The sequence below is a fragment of the Monodelphis domestica genome, chromosome 1 (assembly GCF_027887165.1).
Source record: "Monodelphis domestica isolate mMonDom1 chromosome 1, mMonDom1.pri, whole genome shotgun sequence".
Lineage (NCBI taxonomy): Eukaryota > Metazoa > Chordata > Mammalia > Didelphimorphia > Didelphidae > Monodelphis > Monodelphis domestica.
In genome coordinates this window covers 654,680,535-654,703,978 of record NC_077227.1, presented here as the reverse complement: position 1 = coordinate 654,703,978, position 23,444 = coordinate 654,680,535, and the positions used below count along the sequence as shown (strand labels likewise).

The 23,444-nt window shown below is 34.2% G+C and overlaps 1 protein-coding gene across 44 annotated transcripts in view; it reads right to left on the bottom strand.

Annotated features, from left to right (window-relative positions):
- Positions 1-23,444, bottom strand: part of NRXN1 (neurexin 1) — a 1,454,617-nt gene that overhangs the window by 1,427,354 nt on the left and 3,819 nt on the right. For all 44 annotated transcript variants that reach the window (XM_003339683.3, XM_056823682.1, XM_056823689.1 and 41 more), the window contains exon 2: positions 21,852-23,444. This exon is cut by the window's right edge and continues 68 nt beyond it. In XM_003339683.3, coding sequence (XP_003339731.1) covers positions 21,852-22,623 — 772 coding nt within the window. In that variant the 5' untranslated portion in view covers positions 22,624-23,444. The remainder of the gene's footprint in view (positions 1-21,851) is intronic.

The following is a 23,444-nucleotide window of genomic DNA, read 5'->3' as shown; positions in this document are numbered from 1 at the left end:
ACTACAAGGTTTCCTCTAATAAATTATTCATGCTACTATTTTCATTATTGTAATTTGATCACAAAAGTTAAAATTTTCATAAGAAATTTGCTAAAATGTTTACAAATGCACAGAAATAATGTATTTAGATGAGATGAAATATTTCTATGATGACATTTCCATCTCTTCAATAATTTTACAATCCTGGAATTCAACTTACTGTTGCCACAATTTATTATGGATATAGGATAAAATAATTTATTGTAAAAAAAGGGAATAGTAAGTCAGAAAATCTAAAGGAAAAGAGATTCCAAAAGGATACTAGGAAAAAAAGAAGGAAATGATGTACCAGGTACATTAAATATACCACAGGGTTCATAAAAGAGGCAGATTACTGTTGGGAAATAGATACAGGTTGTGTCTACATTAGGTTTAACAAAAAGATAATCTATCCAAAAATAGTCTTGAAGTTATATTAAGGTACATGTCACCTAGTTCATTTTGGCCAATACAACAAGTAATTAAGCCATATGTTCAGTGATAAAAGTTCTTGGCATAGACATAAGCAAGTGAAAGACAGAAACTGGCTTAAGAATATAAATTGATTAGATTATATGACATTCCTAGAGATACTGAATTTTCCCTTACTGATTTGCTCCTATTCCTTAGGATTCTAAAATTTCTCTTCTTTCAGCACTTTTGAGAGTACTATACATTATTACCCTCTGAATTACTTGTACCTAAATCACAGCTCTGACCAAGTTACTTAATTAATCAGCAACTCAAGTCACATTATAATACATAAAATATTTTGCATTGCATTGCATCTTCTGTTTGGGTTTAAAGGCCTTTACAACCTAAACCATTCATCCCTTTCTATTATTTTAAAATATATTTTTTCTTAATTACGAGTACATAGAATTTTTAATAATGATATTTGGACATTTAGTGTTCCATGTTCTCTCTCTACCTCCAAGATTTCTCTGAATCCTGTCTTTTACAATTACAGCATATAATTACATACAATTACATATAATTACAATTACAGCAATAATATTCTATTATATTCATGGACTATAACTTTTTTAGTCATTTCCCAACTCTGTCAAAATAAAAGTGACTGACTTTTTAGAATTGGTTACTTATCATATTGTGTTAGAAAATAAATGCTAGGCAAAACTATAATAATTAAACAAGAAATTCATTTAAATGAGGAGAAAAGTTATTTTAACAATGCCTTATATTTTGGAAGACTCCTTAAATTACCTATAGCCAAAATTGGCAACTGCCTAAAATCCCTGGAGTTTCTTTATTTCCTTCCATCAATGTGGTAAATAATCCTGACTTCTCCAAAGCCATGACCCTGAAAATACAAATTCTGTCAGGTTTTACTTACCTAGAAAAATTTAAATATTGGCCCAGTGATATACTTTATAAAGTAAGTCACCTGAGGGTCACTTCAGTTGAGTTCAGAACAAGTCAGTTCATAAGGATTGATTGCTAGTAATGATTTTGTTTGGGACCACAATTTGCACACACACACACACACACACACACATACACACACACATTTAGGAAAGAATGAAGGGGTTTGCAATCTTTAATAATAAAAGTACACACATGGATATCAGAAATGCAAAAATTATTGAAGTGTATGTGCCCCCTTTTCTTTCTCCTCTCTTTTATCGCCATTTATAATTCTCTCTCTCCCTTTCTTGTTATATCTATGTGTTTGTGCATGTCTGTATATATAAAGAGACGCATGTATGTACATATTTATGCATGTCTCTCTAATGCAATAGGATACTTGGCCAAGGGGTAATTGGTCAAATTTTTGTTCATTTGTCATATTAGATAATTGTACCCAAAATAAAATCCAGATAGGATCCCTAATTCATTTAAGTGTGTATATTCACATACCCATTTTGTATGTATGTATGTATGTGTGTGTATAATTTAGGGAATACAAAAGTATATACCTTTTATAGGAGCATAGACTTTCTTGATAATCTAATGGAGATATTTGTAAGAATGCTAGGGATTAAAAAAACAGTAGATAATGCAACTTGACAAATAAAGAAAACTGGCAATTATATATATACACATATATATTGTCTCCACAGAGAAACAAAAGAGGAAAATGAATTTCAGTGAGATCCTAGGATCCAAGAAAAAAAGTCTCTGTCTATTCGCTCATTTCAGAGTAAACACTGAAAAGGGGAGCTCTTAAATCTTAATTCCTGGAAATAATCACAAAAGGAGAGACAACCTCTTTTGGACTTAGCATTTAATGGCCATCCAGTGGAATGTACTAAATGATCTCTTAAGACCAATTTCAGCTGTGTTTGTAGTGGCATTTATTCAGTAACACTTTGTCATATGCATAACACAATTCTCTATTTGGAAGTAATCAAAGAAACTAGAGAAATCAGAAATCTATCCTCTACCACTAGACTATTAAACAAGCACATACATACACAAGACAAATGACACAAAAAGAGAATACAACATTCCAAGGTTGGATGGATCCTCAACTCAGATGTGCTTGAGTAAGCCATGGTACTGACTGCTGTAAAGCTCTTGGCCTAGGGATGATTTACACAAATAGTCTTAACTTTCTGTCACTGTACTCCAGTGTCTCTGAAATAAATTCTGAGCAAGATCTCTTATACACATGCTTAAGTATATCTTTTAACAGCTTCTCCCCCAACACACATACCTTTTCATTTTTACACACCGAATTCCCCAAGTTTCATATTCCCTGAATGTGGGTGGATTCAGATAACAAATGATACATAAAATCTCAGCTCATTCTGCATTTCTTTTTTTCCCCTTTTCATCTCCAGTTTATTTTCACACTTGTTATACCTATTTTCCTAGATGTGATATTCTTACTTTTGCTACTAAATATTTTAAATGATAGTTGGTGACAAATTCTGGCCTCCTCAACATATATAATGAAGAATCCCCCATAGAAATCTCAAAACCCTTAGATTCACATTATCAGAGTAAGATCAGAATGGTGTCAAAACCATTTTCCCACCAGTCAAGAGTTTGAATCTCAGTCAATTCTCCAGGAGTCTTCTCACCATTATCCACTTCCCATGCAAGTATTATTCAGCACCAGTGTCCAGAATCAGGCTCTTTGCTTCCTTAACCCAATGTCTAGACATGTTAAATCCATATAATAATCCTATAAAATAAACCAGACTTGTCTTTTATACCACAGTGGTATATCTAATTCTACCTAGGAATCAAGTGGACCTGACCTGATGCCATCATTCTCATTTACTGCCCTGCATTTTGTGACGTTCTCAGTCAAAAAATCAGTTTAAAAGCATTTATTATGCATTTACTAAATTCCAGGAACTGTGGCACTGGGAAAACAAAACAAAACAAAATACAAATACAGTAAATTTGACTTGTGTTGCTGAACTATTTTACTGAATACTTTGACATTCTAAGCTTTTAAGTCTCTCTCACCTTAAATATTTTAATTGCCTGTGATGTTTTATTTCTTTAGGAAATGTACCTCATGAGGAAAAAGATATATTGAGAAATAGAGAAAGTGTAGAATCTCTGAATGACAGTTTTGAGTTTGGGAAGAGATATAATTGAACTTTTGAGTACTATTTATTGCTGGAAGTAAGAAGTTAACAAAAAGAATTTCTTGGATTTAGATTATCATGAGAGATTAAGGTGGGACAAGAAGTGTGTTCTATTAAGAATGGTTTTAAGGTTCTTGTCCATATTTTAAAAATAAAGTTGTAAACTTTCTGTCTCTGTCTCATTTTCATTTTTGTTCTAGCCCTCACATTTATTCTATCCCTCTCTCAATTCTCTCCCTGACACTCTCCTTTACTTTCTTTCTCTCCTGTGTCTTTTCTAGCTATTCCTCTACCTATATTTCTCTAATCAGTTTTATGGAATGGAAATAAGGGCAACCTTTAGAATAAACTTGGACCAAAACAAAGATCTCAGGGTGTTTCTTTAATAATCTTTCAAGATCAATAGCTCTAATTTGGAAATAATAGGCATCTTTGCATTGTTAGGTCAATCTGTGTCAGGCATATAAAGGGAATATTAAGGACATAACAGTTCAATCAATTAACAAGCAAATAGCTACCATGTTCCAAGCCATAAGCTAGGAGTTGAAACCAGATTCAATATTTCTCCTCAGAGAAATAAACTGCATTAAAATATATTTGGAGAATCCTATATTGTGTGTGTATGTATTTGACAATACAGTGCCCATATGCTGGTTTTGTTTTCTTTAGAATTTGAATTCTTTCAACTGACTTTTCTCCCAGCTCCTAATCCTAGAAGTGTCTTGGAAATTCTAAGCAACTAACCAGGTTTTCCTAAATTGCATCATATGCTTGCATGTAATTAATAATTGCTTCATTGACACTTTAATATTTCTAAAATTTTGCCAGTATGATAGAAAGTAAAAATGTGATTTTTCCACTGAAAATTGTAAAATGGATGAGTAAGCTGAGCAGTTCACTTACTTCCTATTTCTTTTGTAAAGATATCTTATACTCAACCAGAATGGTTACACTTTGAAAAGAATTCATCTATATTCCTTCATCCATGCATGTAAATTGATTTGAATGTTCATTTTTGCAGGTTCAAGATATGCATTTGTTGCACATTTTTTCATATCTTACCCCCAAATGGCCATTGTGCCTCTTCCTCAAAAATTGAGCTGGCATGAATCAGGAATAGCTAACACATAAAGATCATTTGATCATATGGCACCTTATACTAACTGGGACACTCATGGTAATGAAGTACTTCAAATCATAATCCTAATTGTCATAGCATCCTAATAAAGTTCTTGGATATACTTTATAGGGAATACTGGCATATTTTCTCTTCACTGTATCAGATGTGGTTTTATACTCCTTTAATCCCTTTTACTAGTGAGGCTGGGGTTGCTGAATCACATGGGCTGGGAAAGTCTTAAGTTGTAGTTGGGCCGAAGCCAAATAGATATGTGTACAAATTCACCCATGAATATAGTGTGAAACTTGGCAGTGTAGTGAGACATTTTAGCCACCAACCTAAAGAGGAGAGAACCTGCTTAGTTTGGAAATGGTCAAAGTATTCAAAACTTCCAGCAATGAGATTGGGACGACACTTTCAGCTTGAGGGACATGAGTTCCAAAGTAAAATCAAACAAAACAAACTTTAAATAATCTCTTCTAGGAAGTAGTACTCAGTAAGATAAACAGTAGAGACCATAATCTATTTCTCTGAGTTTTTTCTAAGGCAGGGGTCCCCAAACTACAACCCAGCCCATGGGTCACATGTGTCTCCCTGAGGCCATTTATCTGGCCCCCACCACACTTCCTGAAAGGGCACCTCTTTCATTGGTGGTCACTGAGAGGAGCACTGTATGTGACAGCACCACAAAGCAAGGCATCGCTCACATACAGTACTACTTCCGGTGACATAAGCCTTTGCGTGGTGCCTTGTTCTGAGAGTAACTGAACAAGAATGAGGCACTGTGCAAAAGATTATGCAGAAGCACAATGGAAGATGTCAACATGGTGAGTGGCGATTTGGGGGAGAGGATTCCAAACTGTGTATACTGCTGCCCTGTATAGTGGTGGCAGTGATGGGCCTGGGCAAGGTGTGACAGGCCCATCACAGCCAGCACTGCAGCCTCTGCTATCCCAGACAGTGGTATACAGATTTGTTCACAGTTTTTTTTAAATATATAAATATTCTAGCCCTCCAACAGTCTGAGGGACTGTGAACTGGCCCCCTGTGTAAAAAGTTTGGGGACCCCTGCATAAGGTAAAACACTGAGCCCAGACCTGTTCCTCTCTGGGAGCTTAGGGGACTATAAACACTTGGTCCAAGACAAATCTAGAATTAACTAACAGGAAGAATTGATGTCCTCTATATAAATCATTCACTAACCCATCATCTACAGGTAAATTAATAAAATGTCAGTTATTTACACAATAATAGTTCTGTTATCGATGAGGTGTATGTACCTGGACTAATGGCAAAATCTCTGATCCTGTATATTTTTATCTATAAAAGAAAAGTTCATAGTATTTCTAAATTGTGCCAGTTTGTGCTTCTGGTTCTTGGTGCCATTGAAACATGTACTTGAAATTTATTCTAGATAAACACCAAAAACACAGTGGCTTAGTTAAAAGGACATTATAATACTTCAAAGCACCATAATTTCATCAGTATGTATATTCTCTCCCCCACTGTAGATAACAACCATTTTACACCTAAGTAAATGGTCATAATAAGTTTCTGTAGCCAAAGGAAAGAAAAATCATCTGGTAGTCAGTGTTCTTATGATGAATCTTTCCAAACTTAGCTATACAGTTCCTTAGGCAACAGGTAAACAATCCATTGTTAGACATGTGCTATAAGCCTTTCTAGGTAAGACCTGCCAGGAGAACAGGTGTTGAATAATGGATAAATAGCTAGTTTTAGAGCTGAGAATTCCTGGATTCAAGATCTGCTTTGACATAATGGCTATGTGAAGTGATGTTAGAGAAGTCACTTGAACCCTCAGTTCTGAAGGCTTTGAACCAAAATTTAAACTCATTTTTAAAATCATAGATTGCAATTCAAGCGCAAATCTGTTAACAGTAAGAAGATAACATTACAGTGTTCCTTATACCTATGATATGCTAGATCCATTCCTCTGACCTTCCTGACTCCATGCCCAGGATTATCTACTATCTCTATAACCTCTTCTGGTTTTAACAATCTATGTCTCTAAATCTCTCCAATTTCTTTCTTTTCCTCTTTTCTGTCTTTACTATTCCTTTTAAATTAATTTCTTTCTTCTGTTCTTACTTTCTCTTCTCCTGTTCCATCTTCATTCTTTCTTCCTATCACCCTTGATCTTTCATATAGCATAATAAAGATATTTTTCTCTAGTCATAGCAATGCTAATACTAGATAGTAACAAATCTCCTTTGTTCCTTAATAATCTAAAGTACTTTCTTTACAACATCCAGCATGATAGACAGTGCAAGATATTAGTATCCTCATTTTACTGATGAGGAAATTAATGCTCCCAAAGGTTATGCACACAGGTTCACATGAGCAAGGACTCAAAACAATATTTTCTGGCAATTCTAGTATTCTTCTCATCACATCCTCTTTCACTTTAACACTACCACTACCATATCATTTGCTATCTCTTCTCTTATGTTCTTGGTTTCTATCCTCTCCTCTGTACTTCAAAGCTTACCCCTTCTTTGGCCTGTAGGCTTTTTGCCTCATCCCTATCACTTTCTATCAGTATTTGGCTTGTCATGATGCTTCTTTATATTAAAGTTTATCTCTGAGTTTAAATATATAAGAAAAATGGTTAGATGCAATTCACTAAGTTCTCTTTCAAAAAAAGTATGCATAGGGCCACAAAATTGTGTATATACCCTTTGACACGGCAATACAACCACTAGGTATGTATCCCAAAGAGATTGAAGATGGGGAAAAGGACATAATTGTACAGAAATATTTATACCAACTCTTTTTGTTGGGTAAAACAATTGAAAAACAAAGGGATGTTCATCAATTGGTAAATGGCTGAGTAAGTTGTAGTATATGCTTGTAATGGAATACTAATGTGCTATAATAAATGATGGACAAGATGATCATAACAAACCTGGAAAGACTTGTGTGAAGTGATAAAAAGTGAAGTGAGCAGAACCAGGAGAAATGTTATACACAGTAAGAGCAATAATGTATGATGATCAACTGTGAATAATTTGACTATTATCAGCAATGTAAGGATTCAAGGCAACTCCAAGAGATTCATGATGATAAAAGCTATCCACTAGCACAGAAGGAGCTGATGAAGTCTGAATGCCAACTGAAGAATGCCATTTTTCATTTATTTTTTCCATGAGTTTTTTTTTCTTGTATAAGCAATATGTCTTCTTTCACAACATGACCAAACATGGAAATATGTACTGCATGTTAGCACATATATAATCTATATCATATTACACGCTTTCTCAGGGAGGGGATAAAAGTGGGAACATAGATCATGAAATATTAGAAAATGATTGCTAAACTTTATATCAACATATAATTTCAACTATATGTACAATTAATAATAGATTCTCATTTCATTATTTTAAAAAATGGAATGTGTACAGAACTTAGCTGACTTAGTTTTAAATAATGTTTATTTTTACAGTATTCACTGTGACTTAAGAGGTAGTGAAGTGGCCTAGAGAATGAAGAGTTAGGCTTGGAGTCAGAAAGACATGATTTCAAATCTTAACTTAGACATTTACTGGCTATGTTACCCAGGGTAAGTCATTTAAACCAGGGGTCCCCAAACTACCACAGGGTGCATGGGCCACATGTGGCCCTCTGAGGCCATTTATCTGGCCCCCACCACACTTCCTGAAGGGGCACCTCTTTCATTGGTGGTCACTGAGAGGAGCACTGTATGTGACAGCACCACAAAGCAAGGCGTCGCTCACATACAGTACTACTTCCAGTGACATAAGCCTTTGCGTGGTGCCTTGTTCTGAGAGTAACTGAACAAGAATGAGGCACTGTGCAAAAGATTATGCAGAAGCACAATGGAAGATGTCAACATGGTGAGTGGCGATTTGGGGGAGAGGATTCCAAACTGTGTATACTGCTGCCCTGTATAGTGGTGGCAGTGATGGGCCTGGGTAAGGTGTGACAGGCCCATCACAGCCAGCACTGCAGCCTCTGCTACCCCAGACAGCAGTATACAGATTTGTTCATAATTTTTTTTATATTCTGGCCCTCCAACAGTCTGAGGGACTGCGGCCTGGCCCACTGTGTAAAAAATTTGGGGACCCCTGATTTAAACTCTTTCTCTGTTTCTTCAATTATAAAAGAGAATATCATAGTGCCTAATCCTCTAGGATGTAAGGACAGAATAATAGATTTGTGAAATTCTTTGCAAACCTTAAAGCACCATATAATGTTAGTTTCTGTAACTACTACTACTACTACTACTACTACTACTACTACTACTACTACTACTACTACTACTACTACTACAGTTATGACTATAAATCTTTTCAAGTTTTTTATGCTTTGGAAAAAAAGGTAAATTCATGATGAATAATATATGATTTTAAAGTAAGAATAATATATCTAAATGCATTTTAATGGGGAAATTGAGGAATTGATTATAGTAGATAAGGTATATTATTTTAATTTTTAGTCTTCAGATTTGAATAAAGTTTGAAAATAATAGTGTTGGGAATAAAAATAGAATAACTTTAGATAGTTATTAAAACTGTAAATTTTAATAATTAATATGTATATAACTTATACATAATAAATATGTAGTGATATATCAATAATATTCCCTGGTAGGAACTGATCTGTAGGCCATGAGCTACACATTAAGCATAAGTATTGTTTTGACATTACCCTTAATAAGAAAGAAGTGCCTTCTTATAAATTTCTTAATGACTCCCCCACAACAAAGTGTCATTATGTAAAAGCTTATCCCTTCAAATATTATTAGGATATTCTTATCTTTTTGTGACTCACTAAGAGAAGTACAAATATTTATATATGCTTTAATATTCTCATCCATGGAGTTTCTTACCTACTGATTAGTTAGTCTTTAGAAGGATTTAGCAATTTAACCTTCTCTAAAATATATGTTGCTTATAAAAAAATAAGTAGTGATTTTCATTTCAAAGAATATACTTATTAAAAAAAAGGTAATTCAAGGTCCATCAAACTGAAGTACTCTTAGTGAGTAACTATCAATAAAGTTTTAAAGCATGACTGCATGTAGTCAGTTTTTCTCACAATCCCCTGTAATAGTCTGGATGGTGCCAATCAATAATATGGAGATGGTGTTTAATGGACATTTCCAAATAACTTCAAAAACTCTAGTACCATCACAAATAATAGGAAATCATTCTCCCAAAAGCATGCTTTAAAAATAACATACAAACAAGGTTATTGTATCTTATTTTAAGGCATTAAGGACATTTCTATAGGTACACATATACATTTTTGTGAATATATATACATATATGTGTATATGTTTTAAATGATTAACATGTAAACCATTCTGGGCTGTAGGATGCTTGGCAAAATTTTTTTGTCTCTTCATCTACAAGTTGAATTTCTTTAAATGAAAATATCAAACCACATATATAATAAAGTTTTATATTTTGAAAGGACAAAAGTCTCTTTTGTTTTAAATATCACCATATTTTACAACAGAATCAACTGGTCCAGCCTTGTCAATAAGAGTACATAATAGTCTTTTAGTTTCTGTAAGTAGAAATTATATGTATAATAATTAACTTCTTTTAACCAGTCCTACTAATCAATGAAACATTTATTATTTTATACCTACTCTAAATAACAATTTAAAATATATAATCACAGTGGTCTCAACAGGAACCACTGATTTTACATGCTAAAGGTGTTTCTTTGAACACTAGTATATCTGTAACATGCACTAAACTTGGTTATATGCTGCCATGCCAGCTATCTCCCAAAGGAGAGAAGATGAACTTCTAATTACAGACACAACAAAGCACTGAAGAAAAACATAGGTCTCTAGTTTCTTTGTCATTGCCTGTGTGGAGAGATTTCCTTTATCTAGCAGGTTTTGAGTAAAATTTAGACTAAGCTGGACTTGCATATGGTTGATAGTCCAGCTGTTAGGTCAAAGACAATAGCATTCCCCAAGCTCTGGTACAAAGTCATGCCTAGGCTGCTCCCTAAATTGAATTTGAATCCATATCAACTTTATCTTGTCTATTATTAAATATGGAAACCCTAGTCTCTAATCTAGTCTAAATTTTGATTCTTAAATCATATAAATTATTCCCCTGGACAAAGTCTCCTTTAACTTTCATTTCTACCTGATTTACCCCATAGAGTAGTGCTATTTTAGACACCATTCATCCCTAGTTTGGTTATAGATTTGGTTAAAGGGTTTTGCTTCAGAACCAGAAAGAGATTGTTTTCCAAACAAGAAACTTGATTAGGATCCTTTTTTTTTTTTTGGTAAAATCTTTCATTCTAACTTGCTATCAAATGTTTATATCCACCAGTGGCAGTCATCATGACAAAGTAAATTTTCCCTTCTCATAGCAGTGTTCAGTCCTAGGGCCAAAGTCTATGGTCATAGTTTTAGAGATGAAAGGAATCTCAGAATCAATGGAGTCAAACCCCTTCATTTTACAGATGAATAAACTGAGGTCCAGAAAGGGAAAGTGAATTAAGAGCTCAGGATAACATAGCAAGTATCAGAGGTAAGATTCAAATAAAGTTCTTCTTGCCTGAATCTAGTATTCTATTCATTCCACTATTTTCTTGTTAAGATACATCCCATCATTTGAAGTCAGAAAGTGCCTTTCTGTTTATAATATTTTATTTTTTTAATTCAATATATACATGGCACATCTTTATTTACAGCTTGTTCCATCTCCTCTTATATCATTGTAGCCTACAGAAGAAAACATGTCTGGGAATAAAAGACTTCATGAACTAATGCAAAGTGAAATGTGCAGAACCAGGAATACTTTGTACACAGTAACAACACTATTGTGGAATGATTAACTCTGATAAACTTAGCTATTATCAGCAATACAATGATCCAGGACAATTCTAAGGGACTTATGAAAAGGAATGCTATCCACCTCCCAAGAAAGAACAGTTGGATTCAGAACACAGGTGAAAGCATACAATTTTCAGGTGTTTATTTGGGTTTATATTTGAGTTTTTTGTTTTATAAGATTACTCACTTATAAAAATGAATATGGAAGATGTTTTACATGATAATATATATGTATAATATATATATATATATATTATATATATATAATCCAGATTGAATAGCCTGTCAACACTAAGAGGGAGAAGGGAAGTTTTATCATATAACTAAGGAAAACTTATGTGGAGATTTGTTATTACATGTAATTGGTAAAAAAAAAAAGGTTAAAAATTAAAAGAAAAATAGAAAGGAAGAAGACATATATAAGTAGATCTACCCTGGGGTGCCATATTCTCGGTGGGTTTGGCCTCTGATAAACACTATTTTGAGGAATTCCATGCTTCACTTGACTCCTTAAGTTCTTCTCCACCACCTCTTCACTAACAGCCTCGCCATGTTGTGGCAGCCTCTTTCATACACTCCTAAGTACTCTTGTCATTTTTTTTCCTCAGTGGGGTTTTTTGATCCATCTCCCTATGCTACTTGTCACCAATCCAATTGTATAACTTTTTGCACCAAAGTGCCTCCCTCCTTAGAGACTATCATACATTCTGTGTTTTTGTCATGATTAGAAAGTAAACTTAATATAGTCAGAACATACCTTTGCTTTGGTATTTATATACATATGATTTAGCACAGTGACTGGCATATCATAAGTGTTTTATGGATACTTTCTCATTCATTCCCCATTGTGACTCTTTCATAGGATGAATACCGAGTGTACTTCCCCCTGAGTCTGGTCTGCATTTGTCATTATTTGATTTCCATTGTTCTTAACTAATTCTTTGTGGCTAACCTTGAGCAAATCAATTTGTCTTACTTTAAAGGGACAGAAATTGGTCCAGTCCCTTAGATACAGGAAATGGAGTTCTCTTTTATAACATGATAGAAGGATGATAACAAAAATCTAAACAGGTTTATTTTATGGAAGCAAAACACTGCACTTCCTGATAAGATTTTCTGCTTCTTTATTTTTTCCAGGTGTGTGCAAGTGATATCACATTTTGGATTTTGTTGCATTTTGAAATTCCAAAAACTTTATTATGTAAGTTCTTTAAATTAGATGACATCTATAGATTCAATATTCAGTCATCTTTAAAGTTAAATGAATATACAACCAACATCCATAGAATATACTTCCCTAATATATGAGGGCAGCTCTGTGGTGCAGTGAAGTCAGGAAAACTCACTTTCCTGTGTTCAAATCTTGTCTTAGACACTTACTAGCTATGTGACTCTGGGCAATTCACTTAACCTTGTTTGCCTCAATTCTTCATTTGTAAAATGAGTTGGAGAAGCAGACTGTAAACTACTCCAGTATCTTAGCCAAGAAATCCCAAATGGGATCAGATGGAATCATATATGACTGAAAAGTGACTAAACAACACATATATAAAGTTCTTTTTTTAAAACAGTTATATCACAGGTTCATCTTTTTATCTACACTCCTTAAAGGGTTGTTATGATGAAAGAATATTGCAAAATTTAAATCTCTTTATTAATGAAAGTTATTTTTTTTCTTTTTTGTTTCACTTGTCTGGAATTCCTAGCATGTAAACTTCCACCAATGCAGACATGCAACTTATCTGTAAATGACATTCATAGAGAGTTATCTGGGAACACTGAGTTATTAAAAGGTTAGGCCATAATCTCATTTCTAGCTGGTATAGAACTGGAACAAAGTAGAACTTAAATCCCATATCTCTCTGCTTCCAAGACTGTCTCTCCATAAGCCATACTACATTGCTTGTTGTATTACTTTTATTAGTACTACTATTATTTTTCATCTTTTTATTAACTTTACTCAGTCCACATAGTACATAGTACACAAAGCAAAGGGGTCATTTATTAAATGATGGTGAAATCAAAATAAATATTGCAACTCTGAAGAATTCATAATCATACAAAAATATAATTATGCCTTTGTATGCTGTAACTAAATAATGGCTGACTATTTTGAAATTAAATATCATAAAACATGGGAATATAGAGGCAGTTGGTATGGGAATGCTAAATTTAGAGGAAATATTAAGTAATTATTAATTATATTTTGAGTACCTGCTTTATTCCTTTCATTCAACATGCTCCAATATTCCAAACTATGCAATGATCATATTTTCAAGTATTTACTTCAAGCTACTCAGTGACCTCATTTGGATATCTTTATTTGGTCTTTTGAGTGTCAATAGGTCTTTTGTTCAAGAAATTCTAATATAACCTAGACTGCTAATCTATTAAGGTGATTTTTAAAATATTATGCAGACACAGGAAATTTGGAAACAATTAAAATTCAATGGTTAGTTCAGGTCTTTGAAAGACAAATTACTTTCTACCTTTACCCCCCAGATTGAGTTTGTATTTTTCTTGTACGGTTGACTTGATCTATTGCTCTCAGGATTGATCTTTGAGGTGTATGCCATATTAATATGACCTTTGTTGTTTGTTTTTAACCTAACTTTACTTTGAATGGAATCTTTATTAATGTAAAGAGTGTAATTTCTGTAGCATACTATTAAAGATTCCTTTGGAAGCCTTTGCTATCAATGTTTTAAGTAGATTTAGGACAGTAGGAATTATTTCATGATAGTTTACACAATGAATAGAAACCATGTCAATTGTTAACATTTAAGTCTCAATATTTTATTGGTTTCGATGTTACATAGGACAAACAGTGGAATCAATGTCTTGCTTACTTGGCAGAGTATTTGACAATGAAATAATATATCAATATGTAATAAGAGAACTACTTAGAACCTTAGCAATTCAGTTGCATAATAGTGAGTCTGAAGGATCAAAAATGAATCTAAAATGACACCAAAGGAAGATTTGTGAGAATTTAAATATTTTCATTAACATTTGTACTCTGCTAGCACTGTGCACATTACATTTGTCTGGCATTTAACTTCTTCAAAGTTATGTATGCTCTAGTATTGGGTTACCCAATGTGTTCTTTTATTTAATCTTCACCACAATACTATGCCCATCTTAATACAGGCACAGATGAAAATGTTTAGTAAATCATCAAAGATTATTCAGCTAGTGATGGAAAAATCTCTGACTTCTGATTATCAGCCCATACCCTTTACACCATATATCATAGAATGATATGGCCTATAGAATATGATGAAGAAGCAGCAGAGACGGTTAAATTTGGAATCAGGAGGATATGCATTCTAATCTATATCTGATACTTATGAGCTACATGACCCTGAACAAATCCCTTAATCTCCCTATGCCTTAGTATCTTCATCTATAAAATAAAGATAACTCTCACAGCCATCTTAAAAGGCAGTTTTGAAGATTAAATAAGAGAATATAAGTAAAGTCATTTCAGAAGTAAAATATAATGTGATCTTTTATTTATATCAGGCAGGGATAAATAACTTATTACCATGATAGGTAATTAAATCCAACTAGAGACATTCTGAAACAATGCCAAAAGATTTGAATGTTCATTTTATCTAAAGAATTACTGTGGGAGACTGAAGAGTTTCTTTTAATCTGGGAAGCCACCAGATAATCCATCCCTTGCATAGCCTAACCCCCAATTTATCAAATCACCATGAGCAAACTAGAGAGCCTAAAGGTACTGCAATTTCCAGAGTCATTATCAGAGCTCTACAAGAGAAAGTCCTGATTCCACTTGACAAAATAAAACAAAGTATATAGCAGAAATCCTCAAGTCAATCCATGTTCAAATAAGTCAGTGCTCAAGCCCAGAACTAGGAGTCCTACTCCTTCCACATGATCTCCAACCTTATCATTATCTGATTTCCAAGTTCCATGTTCTTAAGCAATTCCTGTGGCTAACTTTGAGCAAATCAAGGCATCCTACTATAAGGGGACAGAAATTCAGCTCTTGCTCAAGGCTGATTTGGATACTTTAGGGCAATCAACCTATTTCTTGACTAGTTGAAGAAATTTAACTAACATAGAGACTAAGGGATGGGAAGGTGAATTTGCAATCCAACAGTAAGAGTCCCATGCCTTTCTATCTAACACCAGTACCTGGATTAAAGAGATATGACAGAATCTCATGCTTTCTCAACTTTCTACCACTCCCTACAACATAAGTAGCAAAAGAAAGCATAATGAACAATAACCAGTCCCAAAGTTTAACAATTAAATTTAAGAAACAAAAAATAAGCAAATCATATGAAAAGCATCCATATATATTTATTCTACAGCATAACTCTCAAAAATTAATTTTACAAGACCACATCAATCTTCTGAGAAAAAACTCTATCACAGAAACTCAAACACTTACAAAATGTCTAGGAACTTGTAAAGAGCACTTCAATGAACATGATTGCCTCCAAGGCTAACTCTTTCAAGGAGTATAAAATATAAATATATTTTCATAACCATGTGAGGTTATAAAAAGTGACTCTAAGACTATACTACAATTGTTTAAACAATGTAAAATAGGAAGAATGGATTATGAATTTCAACTCCATGAGTTGGCTGAATTCATTATGCCAATTGCTAACTCTATATATTAACAGTTAATTGAGTGTGTGATGGGGTGTAGAGGTTCTAAAGATTTGTAGTCAGATATGCTCGATGATATTTTTTGTTACAAGTTGATCTTACAAATATTCTAGTGTCCAAATGTCTTCTGAAAAATAGTCAGATTATTTTCCAAGGTCATAGGGTGGAAAGTATGTAGACTAGGGAAAAACTCAGTGTTAGTGGGGCACAAGATTAACTCTCTTTCATAACAGAAGTAAAAATTAGTAGAAAAAATGACAAAAACCACAAACAACTAGACTACTTGAAATCAAAACAAGGAAAATTCTTACTAATTACCATGATGCTTTGTATCATGATACCCAGAAGAGAAACAAGGTTTTATATGAAGGTTAATTTAATCCAAGAACCATGTATTAAATACCTACTATTTGCAAGGGGCTGTGATTGTCAGTGGAGATATAAAGAAAGAGTGAAAAATAGTTCCTGCTGTCAAAGAACTTATATTTTGCTAAGTATAATGTGAATTTAGGAAAAATTCACAGCAAATATGATGTTATTGCTAAAAAAAAGTATCTTCTCTCCAGGACTTTTAAAATTTAAATGTAATTAAAAGCCACTTAGAGGCATGTGCCTAATTCAATTATAGGGAAATGAAAGAAAAGTATTTAAGAAATGAAAGCCAATTCATCACCTCTAAATCATCCTCTCATAATATGGCAATATGCTGCTGCTCCTGCTGCTGCTACTACTACTACTACTACTACTACTACTACTACTACTACTACTACTACTACTACTACTACTACCACTACTACTACTACTACTACTACTACTACAACGACGACGACGACGACGACGACGACAACGACGACAGCATCTGATAATCTCAATCCAAACTAATAGTCATATAATATTATACCTGATGCAGAATTAATCTTTTGGAGTTATATTTAGTAGTAAGATTAGAGCAGATAACAATCAGACACAAATTTAAAGGCCTAATCTCCATTATATAAGAGAGAATCAATCATAGTTGGTTCAGAAACTTAAGGGTATGAATAGACCAATAGGTCATAAGGGAAATGCTAAAATAAAATAAATAAATAATTGTTTTTAAGTGCTCCTGGATTCAGATTAAAGGGGAAAGAATGAGAAAAAAATTCCAACCTGTGTCATTTTCACTATCCAGAGTTCAATCTTTGGATAGAGGACTTCTACATCTGAGAGAGTAAAAAGATCCAAAAACACATTCTTCAAAACATCTCCCTTGTTGGAGAGACATCTTTTTAAAGCCCTATGGGAAGCTTTGTTTGTAATTTTGAAAATCTTGTTCCCCTTTGATTTTAAAACATAGATTTTCTAGGCTAGATAAGGTTTCTGATGAAGAGCACCTTGATACATGCAAAGCATTTCATTAAGTCTCAAGTCATTGATGGATTTTAGACCAAATCTAAAAATTGCAGAGATGCTTTTGTGAAAGACACAGATCTCAATAAATAACTTGGAAAAACTTGTGTTCTGTTCTTCTAGCTGAAAATTCAATTTACATTTTTATTAAATGAAGATGAATTACATGATTTTTATCTGCATAGTATCATACTGGAAATAATGCAGAGTTTCTGTCCTCATTAAACTGGCAATCTAGTAATAATAGTGCCAGAAAAATACATATTAAACCATACTTTCTATAGAATATCTACCTTGCTAGTAGAAGCTAGTGTGAGATGTTAAGGAAATAAAAAAATATTATGTGTGCAAATTATGTACTAGACATTGTGTTTAGTATCTTGGAGCTATTGTCAGACTTATCACTGGCTAGCTCTGTTATCTTAGACAAGTCCTTTTATCTCTCTTATTATTAATTTCTCCATCAGAACAAATCTGGGAGACCAATTATATGAACATGGTTCAACATCGACATTCTATGGTTTTAAATGTGATAAAAGTTATAGTTTTCCAAAGGAGGGAACCAAGTTCATATGCAAAATTATAACATTCATAAATATTATTAGACAACTTAAAAATTCCTGAGATGTTGGGTTCAGAGTAAATAGTAATCTCTTAGATATAGGAGATGATGAAAATTAAATGAAATTAATTTTAAAAATTAAAATTAAAAAATTTAAGACATAAAATTCAAGTAAACTTATTTTATCAAAAATATAAAATAAGTGAAGTATTTACATCTTGAAGATTTTAAAGATTTTTAGGGTTTCAAAGTATTATTATTTTGATTCTTGGGTATGGGTATCTGTCATATCATAATTTCTTTCAGTCCACTATGAAAATTGCTTAATATAGTAAAATATAAATTCTAAACAATGATGTAATTTAGTAGTAAAAGATGGTGGGGCTCATTGGAAATCAATATATAACATCATCTATTAGTTTGAAAAAAGGGATTCTTTCTGCCAATGATCATATTCTGATGGCTATGTTCATCCATTGCATTATAGATATTGATATATAGATATAGAGAATTTATTTTTTCAAATCCCAACTTTTAAACTAGTGAAATAAAATAAAATTACTTAAATATTGATCGTGTGGAATTACAGCCTAGTTTAAAATTAATACTTGGCTGGAGGATGAGAATATCTGTGCTTCAGTCTTGGTTCTGTCAATGATGAGAGTAAATCCTCTTCTGTTTCAATCTACCTGCAAAAAAGGGCCTGATAGGACTGTTCTCTTCAGTAGTATCTCCATTGGACACAGAAGACAATAAAGAGAGACATGAGGAAAAGTGAGTTACTTATGGACAGATGTATTAGTAAAGCCAAATGTTGTATAAATCTGGGAAAACAGATTTTTTCTGAGGATATGAGACCTAGTGAGAGAGAAAGATTAGCCCTCTTACTTGGTCATGTTTCTTATTATGGCTAAAAGCAGGTAATGCAAGGGCACACAGAATTGGAGCATATGCATGCAATATTTGCTGTTATTTTTAACATGTGACAAAAAGATTGCGGGTAATTGAATATAAATTAAGAATGGAGAAATAGCTCCATTTTAATTGCTTCTGAATAGATCTGTTGACCCTTGGCTAGATATATGTATAGAATATTAATAAAGAATTCAAAAGACTACTCACTTTTATCCTAAATCAATTATTCAATAGGAAGTCATTTTACACACACTTAATAGGAAAAATAAGCAACAAGGAATGAATCCTTTTTGGGAAGAAATGACTTTAGTCTTTATCTTCTCAATTTTCTGATTCTGTGTTATTCATAGTAGCCTAGCCTCATATTGTCCTTAGTGCTTAGGAATAAATAATTGCCATTATGCTCAATGTATAATATATTTCTAAATGGAATTAGTGTAAGAATCCTAATAAGTTTGAATAATCTTTTTCATCAAGTATTATATTCAATAATGCATGTTGGGAAGTATTCTTCATTTTACAGGAAAGAAAGCTCCTTATGTGTCAGAATAAAACGCAGGTCCCAAGACATCTAATTTTGCTTCTCTTTGACATATTACTATTTTCCCCTCTCTCCTCTATGCAGAAGCCTTACTGATTATGCATAATTCCTCAGTCTCTGCATCCAAGATGCACAGAAAAAATCAAATTTTTCATTAAAAACACCTACCCACACAGTACCAGCTGTCATTGTATCATATTTGTTACCTAATTTAAAGACGGAAGTTTCATTTAATGTGTTCTTCATTTAATTGTATTTCATACCTTTTAAAGCAACAGTAGGTTTTAATGAACTACTTTCTAGAGATAACTGTCCTTTATATCTTTTTCTATTAATAGCATGACAATTACATTTTTACTACAACCATTCCATTATATCTGTCATTTCCTCCTTTGATTCATATGAGGACCCAACTTTCCCCCCAGGAAGGAAAGATTAAGGATGTAAATATGACTATTAAGTCTAATATTACATCCATGGAAATTTACTGGCAAAGTTCACTTGTGGAATATACCTTGGAAGACATTCTCCTGATAAAATGTTGTGAGTAAGTGATTGTGACTTATCAATAATTATCTGGATGTATTTAGGATGAAATGATCTTTGGCTTTGCTTCCATTAGTTCTTAAGTCTACTAATATTTCAAGGTGTCCAACTAGACTACTTCCAAATTGTTCTTGAAATTAAAATAAAAAGAGTAAACATTTACATATTTTAAGCAAGAAATTTTGAAAATAAGTGCCAAGTGAAAGAGAGTTGACAATCCTAATAATTTTTATGTTGGCTATTTCTTCCCAGAGTCAGCCAAAAAAATAGGTATTACATAATGAAGTATTCACAAAGTTTCTGTCAATATAACTCATACAATTCAATACAATACACTCATAATGACATTTACCCATTTGTTAATTTCTCTAATTAAGACTATCAAATATCTATTTTAAATACCATGTACTTCCTCTCATTTAGTTTTTAATAACTCTTATGCTGCCTTTTCCTCATTTAAAAATATTTATCCTCCAATTTGGGAATATTAAGCTACTGGTCCACTTAAAGAGCTAGAATTTTGTCATAATCATACAAAGTCACACACCAGAATTACACTGAAGAGTAAAAATAAGATGGAGGGAAAATAAATCTAGTTTTCAACAAGTTAAAGTGATTTTCAAACTGCCTCAAGCCCCAGTAACAACATATATTCTATTAATGCTTTCATTTCTCAGTTTTTAACCAAAGGGGAATATCCTCATAAACATGGCATTTCAACATTTTTCATCTATTCTTAATATATAAACATTTAGTAACTTTCCATGTTTAATATGCTCATTTTTCTCATGGCTTACTTCTCATTTTATCTATCATAATTTGGGAAATAAACATTCCATTTCCCAGCATTTTCAGAAAGCACATGGCCTATCTTGTTCTACTTCAAGGAACTTTATCAAACACCATGCTTTCTTTTTGTTTAGTAGATGATGGATTTCTTCATAGCCATGAGAACAAGGGGAAGTCTCAAGATTATTACTGCTCTAATTAACAAAAACAATTATCAAATGTTCCTCTTCCTCTTCTTTTTTTTTCCTTTAAAGCTCATTTCTGTCGTCTCTACTCCATCTAGGAACAGCCTTCCCATGACTGTCTTCTTTTTTTTTTTTTAATCAAGAATATTCACAGAGGTGTGTCAATCTTGGTCATGGTGAATCTTCCAATTCCATCCCCACACTAACTCCAATATCAACATATGCATGCCTAATCTCTTTCAAATATCTTATTATTTCTTTAATTTGGTTTCATGAACAGTACCTATATAGTTATCAGGACTAGTTGAAGTAAATCAGTGAGGGTGAAGTCTAAGGTTGAGTAGATGGGCTACATTCAGATGAATAATTATGCCAGATTCAGGAAGATTCAGAGGACTAGTTTAGAGATAAAGGAAATACCCTTATCCAAATGACAAAAAGTTAGTTATGCTCCATAATTAGCTAGGGGTGAACAAAGAAAGAGGGAAATCCCTGCTTGGAAATGAAATTGGGGATTGTGGCTACTGGAAGAATTAGAGGATACCAAGGAGGAAACCATGGATCATACAAAGATTGAGAGGCAGGAAGTGATAGGACTTCACCTTGGAGAAAAAAGACACACATTTTCCAGAATAATAAAATCCCATGCAAGCTTACCCATCATGCCCACCATTCCCTCTCTTTGCCCCCTCTAGAGAGGTGGGCGTTGGGGTCTCTTACCTTGGCTGCAGTCCTTGCCTCTGAAGCCAGTTCGTGAGCAGTCACACACCGCTTTGTCATCCACCACGGAGCAGACCCCTCCATTGAGGCACACGCCTCCCTCGCCCTCCTCCCCAACCTCACATGGGCTTCCCCCACCACTGCTGGGAGGCTCATCCTCCAGTTTCACCTCGCCACTTTCCACTGGCAAGGCCTGGGATGAGTTCACCCGCACGTCACGAATCCATCCTTTGAAGGGTTCCCGCTCCCTCACAGAGGCCAATGTCAACTTGAGAGCAGCAGCCCGTAGTTCTGGAGGCAGACCACCCACAAAGAGGCCACTGAATACTGTCATATCACGTCGCTTAGATTTGACCTCCACCCACTTGGTCTCTGTTTGGTCAATGAGCAAAGTAGTGTTTCGGAATTGACGGCGAATCCGCACAGTGTGCCAAGTGCCATCATTGACAGGTGTATCAGACAAGAGGATTGCAGGCTCAGCACAGAAGATTGAAAAGCTGAGCTGCAGTCGGCCACCTCTAGTAAGTATCAGCTCCAAGAAGTCACAGAAACCCTCATCATCAAAGTAAAGAACTAAGCCCCTGGCACTTCGGGTCTTCAGTTGGAAACTCATCTCACTTTCACAGCAGGCATTCCACTTGGGGAAACGTGTCCACTGACCATCAGCCCCAGGGAACTCCAGCCCACTGCCCAGCTCTGCCCAGCACCCCAGAAGCAGGAGTGAGAGGCATACAAGGAAGCAGCCCCCACGCTGGAGTAGCGCCGTCCCCATGCTCCGGGCTGGGGTGCGGCGCGAAGACACAGAGGTGGACAGGTTCAAAATCTTCCTGGACACCCTAAAGTGGAATTAGGGCAGAGGGTCAGGGAATAAAAAGGGATAGAAATAAGAAAGAATAGGGTTGGAGTAGTAATGCCCCCTTGCTTGATAACCTGTTTTTTCTTCTTTTTCCAAAAGCCCCTTACCCCAAAGGAAAATGTTGGCCCTCTTGAGAGTAACCACAGAACTTCTGGGCCAAAATTTAAATACACTTGGATGAAATATGCTAAAAACTTTATCAAGAGAAAAGAAAAAATATCACTGATCACTTGGGTAGAAGTTATGGGCTGTTGGTTCAGTGAATGAATCAGCAGATGATCATATTCCCAAATGCAACAATCTTTCAGATTCTTCTGGTGGTGGAGACAGGACAGATGTGTGGTAAAAACAAAACCAAATAGAACACCAAACTTCTCAGATGTCTGACAATCTAATACTAATATTTCCACATGCCTGTATATCTTCACATGTTATCCACAAGCTGGATAGTCCCCAGTAAGGGGAAGAGAGGTCCTTATCTTCTTTACAACATCAATTATCAATTCCAAAATTGCTTGTTGGTAGAGGTGGTTCTGTCAGATCACAAAGCATTGGTTCCACTGCAGCCAGGGCAGAATGTTAGCCTTCTTGCTCATGACTTATGAAGCTATTTTTTAAATTCCCCCTTTTATTCACCCCAACAGTGGGGTTGAAACCCAAAAGTTGTCAAATAGGAAAGCTCCCTTAATTATATAATTCAACAGCTCCTCTTCTTTTCTCTTCTTCCATGCAAGGCC